This window comes from Benincasa hispida, chromosome 7, assembly GCF_027475165.1.
Source record: "Benincasa hispida cultivar pf3 chromosome 7, pf3_genome.v1.1, whole genome shotgun sequence".
In the NCBI taxonomy this organism is placed as follows: domain Eukaryota; kingdom Viridiplantae; phylum Streptophyta; class Magnoliopsida; order Cucurbitales; family Cucurbitaceae; genus Benincasa; species Benincasa hispida.
Window position 1 is genome coordinate 60,402,789 of NC_143484.1, and position 15,097 is coordinate 60,417,885.

The following is a 15,097-nucleotide window of genomic DNA, read 5'->3' on the forward strand; positions in this document are numbered from 1 at the left end:
GGGGTAAGTAGATAAATTACTCTCTTAAGGGCTGATTCTGGGGCTTGAACAATGTGACACGACACTCTCTCCTGGCTCGAAAAGGGTTTGATCATAATTGGACTATGATTTATTGTTCCTTGGAGGGATCAGTGGTACTTAAAAAGTTAGATGTAATAACAGAGGTAAAATAGTAATTTTGGCTAGTCGTATTTACGAGCAATTTGTGAAGGGTCATCATACTGTCGACTGGTTATATCAAATGGACACAAAAATATATCTGTAGTGTGAAGAATGCAACTGTCGGTCTTTAGTGGAGTGTCTGACAGTTAACGGATGGTGAACAATTTAATTAAAGAAGTTTAATTAATTATTCATGTACTGTTGAAGCTTCAAGCTACAAGTCCATGAGGTCCCCTCTGTAACTCAATGTGAATTAATGAGAATCAATTTTTGGGTTAATTTGAATGGTTCAAATTAACTAAGAAAATTAATTATATGTGATATAATTAATTTAATGTGATTATATATGATATAATTACTATAATGTATTTGATACATTATAATATAAAGTTTATTTAAGAGGAAATAAAAATTTGAATATAATTCAAATATTAATTATATGAATTTGATTCATATAATTAAATTTAATATAAATGAGATTTATATTAAATATCAACTATGTGTTATATTCGATATAACATATAGTTTAATATATATTATATGATAAGGTAGTTATAATATAAATATATATTAAATTGATTTATGAAAATAAATAAATAAAATTTATTTTATTTTAGAAATCATTTTAGGTAGGAGTTGTAACTTTTTTTCCTCCTATTTTCTCTCTAAGTGTGCTAGTGGGGCAGGGGAGATGTGGTTCTTCTTCTTCCAAGTGTGGTTTCACAAAATCATGTTGAGCAATCTTCCATTTGTGTCAAACTTTTTTGTTATTTAATCTAAAGTTGTAGCTAATAAAAAAGAAGTGCTTTGGACACTTGCAGGAGAAGTCTAAGTGTTCTTACAATTACAACCTTACCTCGCCATTTGACTATGTCAAGTCAACCCGTCTCTTCGTCAAATCCCCAACGCTTCTCAGAGAAGTTTAATAACGTTCTCCCAAAACCCAAAACCCAAAACGCCGTCGTTTCATTACTTCAAACCAAACCAAACCAAAGCCAAGCTGCAGCTTCCACCGCAAGCAAATCCCATCTCCTTCACCATATAAAACCCAAGCCCTGATTCCCCACCAAAATCCAAAAACAAAAATGCCGTTTCTAGCGAACATGCCATCGACAACCTCTGTTTTTTCAGCTTACACTTCCTTCGCCGCTTCAACAATGATCGCTCGAACAATGATCTCCGAAACCCACTCAATCATCTCCCAATTCATTCCTCAAAAACTCCGCGACCAAATCTCCTCCAAATTCAGCGCCATTTTTGGTTCAATCTCCTCTCAGATCGTTCTCATTGTCGAAGAAAACAACGGAATCGCCATTAACGAGCTTTTCAGAGCATCCGAAACTTACCTCTCTACAAAAATCTCTCAATCTCTCAAGCATCTCAAGGCTTCCAAGGCTCCAGGCGAGACCAATTTAACGTTCAAAATGAACAAAGGCGACGTACTTATCGACGTATTCGAAACAATTGAAATCGCTTGGGAATTGATTTCCACTGAAAAACAGAGTACTTATTTCGACTTCGATATCGCTACTCAAACATCCGAAACAATTGAAAAACGGCATTACCAAATCAGCTTCGACAAGAAGCACAAAGGTTAGTACATCCAAATATTATCTATGGACGTGTTCGATTTTATTTTGAAATGTTTAATTTTGAAAATGCTGTTTTTAATTTATACAAAAATAAAAAATAAAAAATATTAAATTATTAAAATATTCAAAATTTATCTATCACACATATTTAATAACTAGAATTTCATAAAACTAAATTCTTACTATAAAATAACTATATTATCTATAACAAACTTTATAAAAAAATATTTTTAAAAGAAAAACATAAAAAATTTATAAATTCATCCCTTCTAATATATATATATTTAATTTGAATTGAGTTGAGTCAATTTTAAATATTTTTTATTCAATTCATGATCCAACCAAAAAAATCAATCCAATCCAATCTTATGATTTGTGTTAGGTAGTGCGGATTATTAGGGTCATTTGAACACCATGAAAAATACTGCAATTAGATTAAAAAAAACATTAATAACATATAAATAACATTTTGATATCCTGATTATCAGATCTGGTGATGAAGATTTACCTTGAGTACATTCTAGACAGAGCAAAAGCCATAGAGGAAGAAAACAGAGTGGTGAAGCTTTATGCATTAATGGGAGGATATGCGATTGGGGATTCGATTGTTTTGCAGAACAGTTGTAGTTTTGAGAATTTGGCTATGGATTTGAAGAAGAAGAAGGAATTGATGGATGATTTGGATAGATTTATGAGGAGAAGGGATTTTTATAAGAGAATTGGGAAAGCTTGGAAAAGAGGGTATCTTCTTTATGGGCCACCGGGAACGGGGAAATCGAGCTTGGTTGCGGCCATGGCGGATTATCTCAAGTTTAATATTTATGATTTGGAGCTTACCAGTGTTCAGACTAACTCGGCGCTTAGGACGATGCTGTTGTCTACTGCCGATAGGTCCATTTTTGTTATTGAGGATATTGATTGCAGCGCTGAGCTTCACGATCGTACAAATGGCGGACGTGACGGCGGTGACAGCCAGGTGACCCAATTTGTTTCACCCCAAAATTGGAAACAACATTTACTTGATTATGATAATAAAATTAGGTTGAATTTTACGAATCTTAAATTTAATCTTTTAGACTTAGTTTTTATTAATATTTATTAAATAATAATAATAATTTTCTTCCCGACAATAAAATAGTGGATATGTTTTTAAAATTTATAATAAAATGTCATAGATTACAAAAAGTTTTTCAAAATCAATAATAAACTAACATTATTTTATTGCAAGTACATAGTATATATATTAGAATTGAATAAACTTCAAAATATAGAGATCAAAATGGTACTTTAACTATAAAATTAAGTTAAATCATAAGTTCTAATATTTCAACAAAAAAAAAATAATAATAAGTTTCTAGATTTTCTTATCCACTTTCTAAAATGAAAGTCAAATTTTAGAAGCCAAAGACTAATTTAGATACCATTTGATTTTTTTTTTTTGTATTTTCTTTAAGATTAAGGTGTTATTTAGTAACCATTCATTTTGGATTTGTGAAAATTAACCGCATAAGTTATAAACATCAATTTTATCCATTGATTTATATGATTTGTTGTTTAAATTTTAAGAATAATTTCAAAATCAAACCCAAATTGAAATTATATCCATTGGTTTATATATATATATATAGTTTTTAAAAGTTAATTTTTATTTTTAAAAATTAGCTAACATTTCAAAGGTTTATATAAGAAATATGAGAATTTGAGAAAACAAACACATTTTTCAAAAATTAGAAATAAAAAAGAAAATTGTTACCAAAGAAAACCTAAATCTTTTTTTTTGCTATCTTCTACTAATGTTTTTAAAAAACAAGTCAAATTTTAAAAATTTAAAAAGATATAGTTTACAAATCATTGTTTTTGTTTATAGAATCAGACTCGAAATTCAATTTTTTTCTTTAAAAAAATGTGAAAAATTTATATATATATATATATGAAAACGTAAATTACAAAAGTGTTTTTTCAACGTTAATTATGAAAAAAATAAACATACAAATAAAAAATATAAAATATAGAAACTAAAAAAAACATTGTTATGTAGCAAAATGAATTTTGAAAACTCTGTTCGCTCATTCATTTTTTGTTATTGATTTTTTAAAATTAAGTCTATTTTCTCTGCATTTCTTATCATAATTTATATATTTTTTAAAGGTAAGAGTTGAGTTCTTAATCAAATTCAAATTTTAAAAAAAAAAAGTTTTCAAAATTTAACTTAATTTTTTAAAATATCGATAACGAGTTGATAATAAAGGTGAGATGAGTATTTGTATGTTCATTTTCAAAAATAAAAAAAGCAAAAACGAAATGATTACCAAATGAGATATACTTTTTAAATTTTATGTTTTTGTGTGTAAATGCAGTTGACTTTGTCTGGAGTATTAAACGTCATAGATGGGTTATGGTCAAGTTGTGGCGATGCAAGAATAATAGTTTTCACAACAAACCATAAGGAAAAATTAGATCCCGCATTGTTAAGACCAGGACGCATGGATATGCACGTGCACATGACTTATTTGACTCCTTCTGGATTTGAAATTCTAGCCTCTAACTATTTGCAAATCAATCACCATCAACGTTTCAAAGAAATCCAAGACCTTATAATGGAGGTGGAGGTCACGCCTGCAGAAATTGCAGAGGAGCTCATGAAAAGCGACGATGCTGATGTGGCACTTGAATCTGTCGTTGAATTCGTCAATGGGAAGAAGAAGAAGAAAATGGAAAAAGAGTGTAATTCTGACCCGATTGAAAATGTTGATGGTCAGATCTCCCGAGATATTGAGAAAGAAGGTCTAAAGTTGAAAAAGAGAAATAAAAGAAGGCGAAATAGATGGAGTCGATCCTAAGTCATGAATCAATGTTCGTATTATTATTAGTTAATTAGGATAATATAAGTTTTATAGTTATTGAATTACGTTCATGTTGGGTATAAATATTTTCATATGAAATTATTCAAAATGTGTGTCTGCAGTAGTACACTATAGCACTAGCACAAGGTATTAATAAGATATAATGATTTGAAAGTTTGAAGGAAAAATACCTCGTTTTGATTATATCATGCTTTAATTTGGCCTCTATGATATCAAACTTTTCAATTTGGTTGTAGTACTTTCATTTCGACGTCTACTAGTTATCTCTATATCATATATAGATATAGAATTGTTATGTAAAATAAAATCCAATATCTAATAATATAAGATACAACTGGATTTAAAATTAAAACAATTTCATAGCCAAATAAGGAAAATCTACCTCTAACATTTTTCCATACAAATTTTTATTTCAAAATGATTGAAAAAGCTTCTGATACAATCTTAAAAGTGTTATAAATAAGACAAGTACCTAATTAAATTTATGGTAATATTATGCATATTAGTTCATTGATTAAAATAATAATAATAATACATCCGCCTTTGTTGATTTTGCTCCTTTGGTTTCAATCTATGGACCCAATTAGTTAGAAAATTACTTTGTTGTGCTTGATAACCATTTGATATTTTTTTTAAAAAAATATAGCTTATAAGCATTCCTTCCACTTTAGAGTTATATATTTTTTCTCTCTCTTTTAATCAGCTTTACCATAAAAGAACCTAGTGGAGTTCAAAGGACCCATGGGAGAAGCCTAGTGAAACTTAGATGACTCATGGGAAGCCTAGTGGAGCTTAGAAAAACCTAAGAAGAACCTAAAGTGAGCTCAGAGAACCAATGAGGAAGCCTAAATGAACTCAGAGGACCCATGAAGAGAGTTTAGACCATAGAAAGAGCCATGAGGAAAGTGTAGACTATGAAAAGAGCCTAGAGTGAGCTTAGAGAACCCATGAGAGATTTTTGTAAGACCTCATATAACCCATGGGAGACCTTAGAGTAATTGAATTTGAAACTATCCAAATTCTCAACGGACGAGCTATAAAGGAGAATGGGTGGTGCACTTAACCATCTGTTATAGTGATGATGTAACTACCCAACAGGTATTACCTTAGCAGGCTAAAAAATTTAAGAAAAATTATGAGTCCAAACCTCGATTACATATTACCATCCTATATAAACGAACAAGTCATTAGTCGACGGTACGCCTAAAATCTCAAACAATTTTCTATTCTCGAGTTACTCACAAATCTGAGACTGACTTGAGTGTCAGAATGTGTGAACTTGACACCACACAATTGTTCATTTTCTTTGTCTTCCAGTAAAACAAATTCACGATTGATCTATTTTTTGACATCCACCCCGTCAATCAACAAAACAATATTTTTTTTAAAAAAAGAAATACATGAAATAGATGGGAATTGGAAATGGGAAGAGCGGAAAACAGAAATTGGAAGCGCAATTAACTAGTTTATTGAGGACCAATTAGATTCAAAACCCAATTCCATTTGATTTTGAGTCAAATCACATCTTCATTGAAAGAAAAATATATATATATATATGAATTCCATTTCTTCATTGAAAGAAGGAAATTATATGAAGTCCATTTCTAATCAAGATACAAAAATTTTTAAAACTAAATGAAGTATGAAATTTTATTGATGTAATTATCTGAAATTTTAAAAGGTATTTTGGTCCAAAAGATCAATTTTTTAGATTTTTTTTCGTTTTCTACATAGTAGATGAATATTTTATTCTTTAGATAATAAAACGGTGTTAATTAACTAGTTCACTTAAATAATAGTTGAATTAATACCACTTAAAGCAATTAAATTTAAATAAATTATTTTCTACAGAGAATGATTACTTTAACCCACTCAAATTAAATTAAAATCTGCTATAGAATAGCAACAGAAGTGGTAAGTAAACTAAGAAATGGAATCTGTTCTACATAAACATGTTCTACTCAAACAATAGAGAAAATGATAAGAAATCATTAATTACAGAAACCTGTACATTGCTAGTCCTATTAGAAAAGAAAAGCTAACCGAGAAAACCAAACTAAGAGTGGGACAAAAAAGAAATATACATACATATGATACAGCAGAATTTACAAGGATGATGAGCTCAACATTGGTACAGTGAAAATCGTTTGCTCTTCGAAAAAAAGCTTAGCGCTTTCCCCATCTTTTTCTTCGACACTGATTTGCATAATGGCTTCGAATCTGGAGCAGCCATGGCTTTGTCGCTGTCTCCATCTCGTTGTTGAATGATATCAGTATCTTTTTGCCTCTGCTCCCTAAACAACATCAGAAGTTTTTGAGCTTTTACTTTCCCTCTTGAAGTTCCATTTACCGTAATCGCAACCAATCCTGGAATCACTCCTTCCTGTAAGACCATTTGACTGCATTTTTCACTCCCTCTACACAAAATCAACAAACATGATACAGCTTGCTCCTGCTCGGCACGTTCGCCAGCATCCACGATTGCTGCCAACCCACTGATGAGCTCTGGGGCTGAAGTTATTTCTTCTATTCCCAACTGGCTTGAAGCTATGTTCATTAAGATAGCTAAGGAAGTCTCTGTCCACATGCTGTCGCTAGGAGCTGCGAGAAAGGATTGGAGTCCATTGACAATACCAGCGGAAAGAAGAACGGGAATGATGGAGGGCGTGGTTGAAAGGTTATAAAGGGTATGAAGTGCATCGAGCTTGGTTTGGGATTCACCATTACAAGTAAGCAGCTGGATCAGGAAAGGAACGGCTGTACTCGAACTAATGATAGGTTTGGCATCTTCGAGGCAGGAAAGATTCAAATAAAGGGCTGTTGCAGGTCCATGTAAATTGGATTTCAAAATCATGTTCTCCAACAACGAGATTACACCTGCCGCTATCATCATTTCCCTGTTTCTGAAGAAATTCACAAATCACAACTGTCATTGGGCTGTTTAAGAGAGAGAAAAGGAGAGAGGGCCAGGGGTTCAACCAGCATCCAATCATCCAATAGATTCTACCAATTTTATATCCCAAATGACTAAACTTGAAATGAAAATCACGTGTGTATATATATATATATATAATCAGACTCCATCATTAGAAGCGAGAAATATGAGATGATAATAATTGATATGCATGATGCAAGTCACAAGCAATTCAGTGACATGTGATTCCACCATGATTTCCCCGGCACAAACATGAAATATGCAGACAATTATTCAGATAAGATGTTAGATCGGGCACTATTCAGTCTACCTCATAGCTGAAATCTACTTTCATTTTCAAACGTAGGCTTAGATAAACAGTACAGACCTGTTGTTGTTGACAGAAAGATTGAAGAGAGCCATGGCTCCAGTTTCCTGAGCATCAGCATTTTCTTCAATAAGAGCTAAAGTTAGGAAGTCCATAAGTGCTTCAGCAAAGCCATTGGCTCCCATCAAAATTCGAGCTTCATCATCATCCTTCAATGAAAGTCTTATCTGCTCCACAACCTTACATTTTTTTCTCAAGTCTCCCTCTTCAGTCAATACTGCCATAAAATTTACACAACTCTCCAGCGTAATAAAATCAGATGACTCCTCCATGTATGTATTATCATCTGCGTCATTTTCTTCAGCAACCTTAATTGTTCCACTTTCCTCCAAAGGAACTACCTTAACTTCCTTCAACGTGTGAGAGCCAACATTGTCCACAGATCTTGATTTACCAGACTCAGAATCAGACAATGCAAGCCTCCAATAATTCAGATCAAGTGACTTTGGTGGACCATCCAGGATAGGAACTCCGTTATGTTCACACCAATTAGCAATGAGACCCTTGACAGAGTAATTAGGTGTCAGAGACAGGTGGGAAAGCCTCTGTTGAGTCTTCGGGCAGGTTTTATGACCATCACTGAACCACTTCTCTATACAGATCCTTTCATATGTTTGCCCAGAATCAATTATGACAGGGTCATACATAAGCTGCAATGATATTGGACACCTTAATTCCTCAGGTGGAAGAGGCATCTGCCCTGATATCCTGTAGTTTGGCTTGAAATTAAAAGAACTAAGCTTCGAAAGCTGGTGTTCAAAGACTTGACCATTTGCTGCAAGTCCATTGTCCTCAAGAGAACATCGAACAGTAGGAGAACAAGGAGTTGACCCACTCTGTGAGTCGGTGTCATCTGCCAACTCACTTCTAAATAACTTAGAATACTTCCTCATCAGATGCAAAAGGTAAGCTACAATTGATTCCTTTCGCTTGTCTTCTTCTAAGCGTGCTCGTTCTACAATTCTCTTAAGAGCTCTCCTCTCTGTCAGGGCTGCTTTGGAGGAGGTAATTCCAAGTTTTGTGGCAGCCTGGTGAAAATGCTCCAGCTCATTGTGGCCATTGGAATCATCAAATTTTCTTTCTTGCAGGAGTAATGCAATGATATCATCACCAACTTGTTTCTCGAGCGGATCAAGTAAGAAAACAGTGTCCTTGAGTTCGTTCACTATCTGCTGAATCTGGAAAAAGTATCATTTACATAAGCAATTGAGATGATACTGTACATTTGAAGTCAAACAAAACAAAACACTAGATACACAGTTATGAACATGCTAAAAGCCATCTCTAAGCCTATGAGGCTTTTTTAGCATATTCCAAATTCAAGTGATTGAAGTGTCCAAGATTCTATACGTGATTGAGTTCATTATGTGATCGAATAAGTGAAGAATAAATAATTAATCGAGATTAAGTTGCTTTGAAAATCAAAATCATGAAATTTCACTCTGCTGCTTCCAAACTCTGCCCAATGAAAATGGATATGAACAGCATTCTAATCATGTCAGGAGACAGGTCCAGTTAAAAACTTAAAAGCATGACAAGAGAAAGGAAAAGAAGAATTAAAACAGAGCAATTTTCACCTGAAATCCAATTGATTGTGAGACAATATCTTCAACGCATATAAGACTAACTTCAAGAGAACATCTTGCCTTTTCAAATTTGGCTAGAACAGCATCTCCAGTTATAGCCTGCCATACAAATGCAAACCCATAAGCATGACATTCGTAGTGCCTTTTAGAAAAAGAAAAAGGAAGTAGAGCATATTAGTTTCATACGTTGGTTGGCTAATCCTCGTGATTTAACCTAAAGTTGTAGAAGATAATTTTGGAAAAATGATAATTGTTAGGTCATACCAAGTAAAGTTTACTGGATTCTGAGCAATGCCGAAGAGTATTCTTAGCCTTCTCAAGAGCTACATGTAATGAACATAAAGCCTGGATACCAGTTTTGCTTCTAGGTCGTGCTGCTTCCAAGGAAGGGAAAATTGACATAACTTGGCCATAAATTGCAGCGAGTTTCTTGTACATTTCTCCGTGCAACTGCAAAATGTGGAAATAAATAATTCTTACCAAGGAAAGATAATATGCATCCAGTAAAAACAGATATCTCTATACTAAAGTAGTTTGACCGCTTGTAAACTCCTTTAAATGGTGGTAACATTCACCATAAACGTATTACAACTAAAGAATTTAATTTATTAACTACTAACATTTACAAGGAAACTTTACTCCACACATATCCCAGCACCCCTAGTCACAGCCAAGCATACCAACAAAGTAAGACTTCCATCAAGATCCGACACTGTAAATTGATATAACTGCTCTTCCTTTACATCAATTTTAGAAAGCAGCGCCAATTACTTCAGTCAAGCCATTAAAAATTATGTATACAGTTTGATTTCTAAAAAAAAAAGAATTTTGAGCAAACAAAGTGTTTCATTAGTAAGTTGAAAACTTTTCTGTATTAAATGAAAATAGTTACTTTCTACAACAGATAGATGCAGCTACAAGCCTGCAGTTCATAATTTTTTTTTTTTTGGATATCTGTGAGTGTTCGGGCCAGCTTACATGCATCTTGACTAATCTCATAGGACAACTCGTCCGACCCTACAATATTTGGACATAAAGGAAACTTGTAGGATACTAAATCCTAGGTAAGTGGTCACCATGGATTGAACCCATGACCTCTTAATCCTATCAAGGAGATGTTGCCTTATTTATCATTAAGGCCAACCTATGATGGTTCCTACAGTTCATAACTTCTATGAGTTGAACAAAGAAACAAGTGATAGGAGGTCTTCATATAATAGTTTTCGAAGAAGAAAACTATAGATTGATATAACCTCTGTGAGTTGAAAAATAGTTACTTTCTACGACAGGTAGATGCGGCTACAAGCCTACAGTTCATAACTTCTGTGAGTTGAACAAAGAAACAAGTGATAGGAGGTCTTCTTGGAACTAATATGCAGAGCAAACTTATCAACGTTCTTTTTCTTTCTTTTCTTATTTATTTATTTATTTTAATAATATACCTGGTAATATATGGATGTACCAAAAGAAAACAGGCTAAAAGCACCAGAAAGCTAGTTACAATGTCATCAATACTCATTCGCAACCATATGAGAAGAAACAGAAAATATATTTCAGCTCATACCTTGGCATCACCGGCAGCAAAAAATATTTCTTCAACCTCGGGAACATCCATAATTTTATGTTCATCAACGAAAATCTATGTCATCCGAGTTGCCAAAAAGATAAGACTCTGAATAAAAAGGCAAAAAAAGAAAAGGCAGTTGAAACTTCAATTACCAATACAAATATTCAAAATTAAAATATATCCTTAAATGTCCATTAAAGAGTTTTTCAAGGCAAACAAATTAAATCTAGAAATTTCCAATTCAAACTTCAGTCGTTGAATATACTCATTATTCCTCAACTAAAACCAATTAATCATATTACTCCCACTTAGATATTGACCGTCTATTCGTATTCCCATTAAATCTCAAGCATTCGAATTGCGTCCAATTTCGTCCCTGAAAACAACACTCTAACCATAAATCCGAGCGGAAATAAACCGAAAAAAAAAAAAAAAAACCCCCGTTGCAGGAACTTCCCTTCCAATTTCATAAAGAATCGAGAAACGAAAACAAAACTGGATAGCTCAATCAACAGAAAACGAGCGAATCAGTAGCAATGATAAGAGATTTGGGATTGGAAATTACCAGAAGAGAAGAAGGGCAGGAGGAATCGACCAAGGAGGCTTCATAAAAAAGCAATAGAGAAAGTGAGAAGAATCGAAGAGAAGCTTAAACGCTGCTGAATCATCTGTAGACATTCATCTCATTGCAGTTGATGCATCAAATCGGAGAGTGAAATTCTCGAAAGAGAGATTTATTCGAAAGCGCAATATCAACTCAATATTTTCTTTCTTTGTCAGATTTGAGAGGCGAGAGCTGGGCGTGAGTGGCAAGTGACTATTATGGTCATCGAAATTGGTTTTTTAATTTTTAAATTCCAATTTGTTTATTAGCAGGATTTAATAAATAAAGGGTTTTATTTTATGTTATTTCCTCTTTTACCCTTTTGGATGTGGCTGCCTGTGTCTGTTGGTATTGGGGATGATTCGGTAATATTCTTTAAAAAATCGCGTCGATCGGGTCTCGGATCTATGAGATTTAAAAATTAATCTAAAAAAAAAACATTTTTTTATTTTGTATAATTATAGTTGGTAAATAAATTATTGAAAAAATGATATTTATTTCCAATAGTAAAATTATTGAAAATATTTTCAAACATAATAAAATGTCATTAATAATAGATAAATACTTATGTCTATAAGCAACAAACAATGATATTTTAAAAACAACACATTGTAAAAAAAAAAAATACTCTTTATCCCTAGATTTTGGATCTAGTTTACATTTGGTCCCTACATTTCAAAATCTTGCACATTTATCTCTAGGTTCAAAATGTTACAACTTTATCCTTATACGTGAATATGGTTTCAATTTGGTCTCAAGATTTCAAATTTTACACTTTTAACATTGATTTTATACCCCTAAACTTTGAAGTTGTATTAATAAGAACTGTATCAATTTAAACCCTGAACTTTGGAGGTTATACCAATTCAAACCATGACATTTGGGAATTGTATCAATTTAAATCCCAAACTAATCATTTTATCAATTTAAATCCTGAACATTCATAAGTATATCCAAATAAAATATAACAGAAGATTTAAGTTAATACAATTATGAAAATTCAGAATTTAAATGGATACATTTATAAAATTTTAGGGTTTAAATTGATACAATTATTAATTTAGGGTTTAAATTGATACAATTATTAATTTAGGATTTAAATTAATACAACTTTGGAAGTTCAGAATTTAAATTGATATAATTATTAGTTTAAGGTTTAAATTAATACAACATCCAAATTTTAAAAATTAAAAAGTATAAGTTGATATTTGCCGTTGATTTTTCATTAAATTTTATGATTTGTTTTAAAAGAACTTCATTAGACAGCCAAAGCTAACCAATACCAATACTCTCTTCAATAATAGTAGAGGAGATCCACTACCACAGTGTCTAAAATTTAAAAGGAATCATCTCCTAAATGGGAAGAATACTACTGATCAAAACACATAAAAGAATTAAAGCAAGAGCAGTACACCACTCTAGCAAAATATTTATAAGAAATGATATGTAAATATCTTTTCAAAAATTTAAAGTGAAATTGTTAACTGATTTTAACTGATAACAAAAAAAAAAAAAAATTGAAAAAAATCCAACAATAAGTAATTGACTAATTTAAGATTTTTTGAAAATACGTGACTAAAATTGAGAAAATTTAGTGTTAACAAAAATTGAATAAAAGTATGATATTTTAATCTTATTTTTTATATAGTTTTTATGATTATGGAGTTGGAGATTTGAACTTTTAACTATAGATATATCTTAATTAGTGACGGATCTAGAAATTTTATTGACAGAGGTTTTATATTCGAAAGGTTGTTAAGGAAGGAAAATCTAAAAAAATAAATCTGAGTGACTGCAAAACAGAAGCAAATGAACACCAGTATAATGTCTAGCAACATATACTCTGACGCTCAAATCAGCCTTCTGCTTTTGAGTAACTAGACAATAGAAAAATAGTTGGGTATTTAGGCATACCTTCGATCAAGAACTTTGGTCGCTTATATAGAATGATAAAGTGTAACGGTCACTCGAGCTCATAATTGCCTTCTTAAATTATTGGAATCATCGAGTTAATTTGATGGGTGGTTACACCATTATTACTGCAATGGATGCACCACTCAAATCTCAACATCTACTTCATGGCCTATCTATTATGAATATGGACAACTTCGACTTTAATCACTCAACCGAACTCTCCCTAGGCCCCTCTAAGCTTAGGCTTCTCTAAGCTCTCTTAGGTTGCCATAAACTTAGTGTAACAATCCAAGTTTATGAGGGGAACATGAATGAATCGAGATCAATCTGAGTGAGAGGGATCATGAGGACATGAAAGTATATTTAAGAAAGACCTAAAAGAATTGAAAGATACTACCTATACTAACAAGGTGCACATTCCTTTTCGGTGGCTCAATCATTGGAACTCCAAAGTTAATTTTGTTTAGGCGACCTCTTAGAAATTTTCCTAAAATGCATGTGAGTTAAGACAAAACATGCTGAAAGGACCAACTTTCATTTTTAGAAGCATTCAAGACAAGTAAGGATGACGTAGCTAGGTTGCAAAGGATGCAAGGGAATGTCGGAGCCATTAGGTTCCAAATCACGGTCCGAATTCTAGGCCTGGAACATTACATTTAGGCTTCTCATGCCTAAGCTTCCTTTTACTCTCCTAAGTTCTCTTAGGATCCTCTGAGCTTTCTTAGGCACCCCATGTCTAGGCCTTCTTTAGATTCTCCCAAGCTCATCATATCTAGGCTCTTCTAAACTCTTTAGACGTAGGCTTCTCATGCCTAAACTTCCTTAGACTCTCCTAGGTTCCTCTAAGCTCACTTTATAAGTCTCACTGAGTTTTCCTAGGTTGCTCTAAGTTTAGGCTCCTCATGTCTAAGCTTCCTTAGACTTTCCTAGGCTCCACTAAGCTCACTGCATGGGTCCTACCGAACTCTTTCTAAGCTCTCTTAGGCTTCCTCATGGATCCTCTTGAGCTCTATTCTGAGATCCCCGCTGAGCTTTCTCTAAGTTCTCTTAGACTCTTCATAGGTCCTCTTGAGCTCTACTAAACTTACCTCACGAGTCCCATTGACACTACTACAAAAACAATGTTTCTTGATGTTTTTTAAAACGTGTCAAGTGTCACTTGACGTTTTAAAAAAATCAAAGAATACAGTGTCAAGAATGTTGATATTCTATTTTTTTCTCATATGGAAAACAAAAAATAAGGGGTTTAATATAATTATTATACTTGATATTTAAAATGAAGTACAAACGTATCAAGCTTGACATTTTAAAAATGTCAAGTTTAAGCTAGAGTGAAAAAATCCAAAAAAATCGCAAAGCTCCGCTTTTCTTCATTTTCCTTAACGTTTTCTTATCAAAATACATGCTACTTGACATTTTTTTTCATAAAAACTTCAAGTGATAAAAATTGGAAATGTCAAGAAATGTGTTTTTCTTGTAGTGTGAGCTCTCTCTTAGGCTCTCTCA

The 15,097-nt window shown here is 32.7% G+C and overlaps 2 protein-coding genes across 2 annotated transcripts; one reads left to right on the plus strand and one right to left on the minus strand.

Moving 5' to 3' along the window:
* The first annotated feature begins 1,037 nt into the window (after window positions 1–1,037).
* On the plus strand, window positions 1,038–4,785 carry LOC120081858 (AAA-ATPase At3g50940-like). Its single transcript, XM_039037032.2, has 3 exons — window positions 1,038–1,755; window positions 2,243–2,730; window positions 4,112–4,785. Exons 1-3 carry the CDS (start codon window positions 1,248–1,250, stop codon window positions 4,592–4,594), a joined length of 1,479 nt encoding a protein of 492 aa, XP_038892960.1. The 5' UTR covers window positions 1,038–1,247; the 3' UTR covers window positions 4,595–4,785.
* A 1,691-nt stretch (window positions 4,786–6,476) lies between these two features.
* Window positions 6,477–11,932, minus strand: LOC120081599 (U-box domain-containing protein 45-like). Its single transcript, XM_039036628.2, has 6 exons — window positions 11,639–11,932; window positions 11,071–11,178; window positions 9,771–9,956; window positions 9,498–9,605; window positions 7,921–9,098; window positions 6,477–7,521 (listed from the first exon to the last, which is right to left on the minus strand). The coding sequence occupies exons 2-6, from the start codon at window positions 11,119–11,121 to the stop codon at window positions 6,741–6,743; spliced, it is 2,304 nt and encodes a 767-aa protein (XP_038892556.1). The 5' UTR covers window positions 11,122–11,178; window positions 11,639–11,932; the 3' UTR covers window positions 6,477–6,740.
* Between the last annotated feature and the right edge of the window lie 3,165 nt (window positions 11,933–15,097).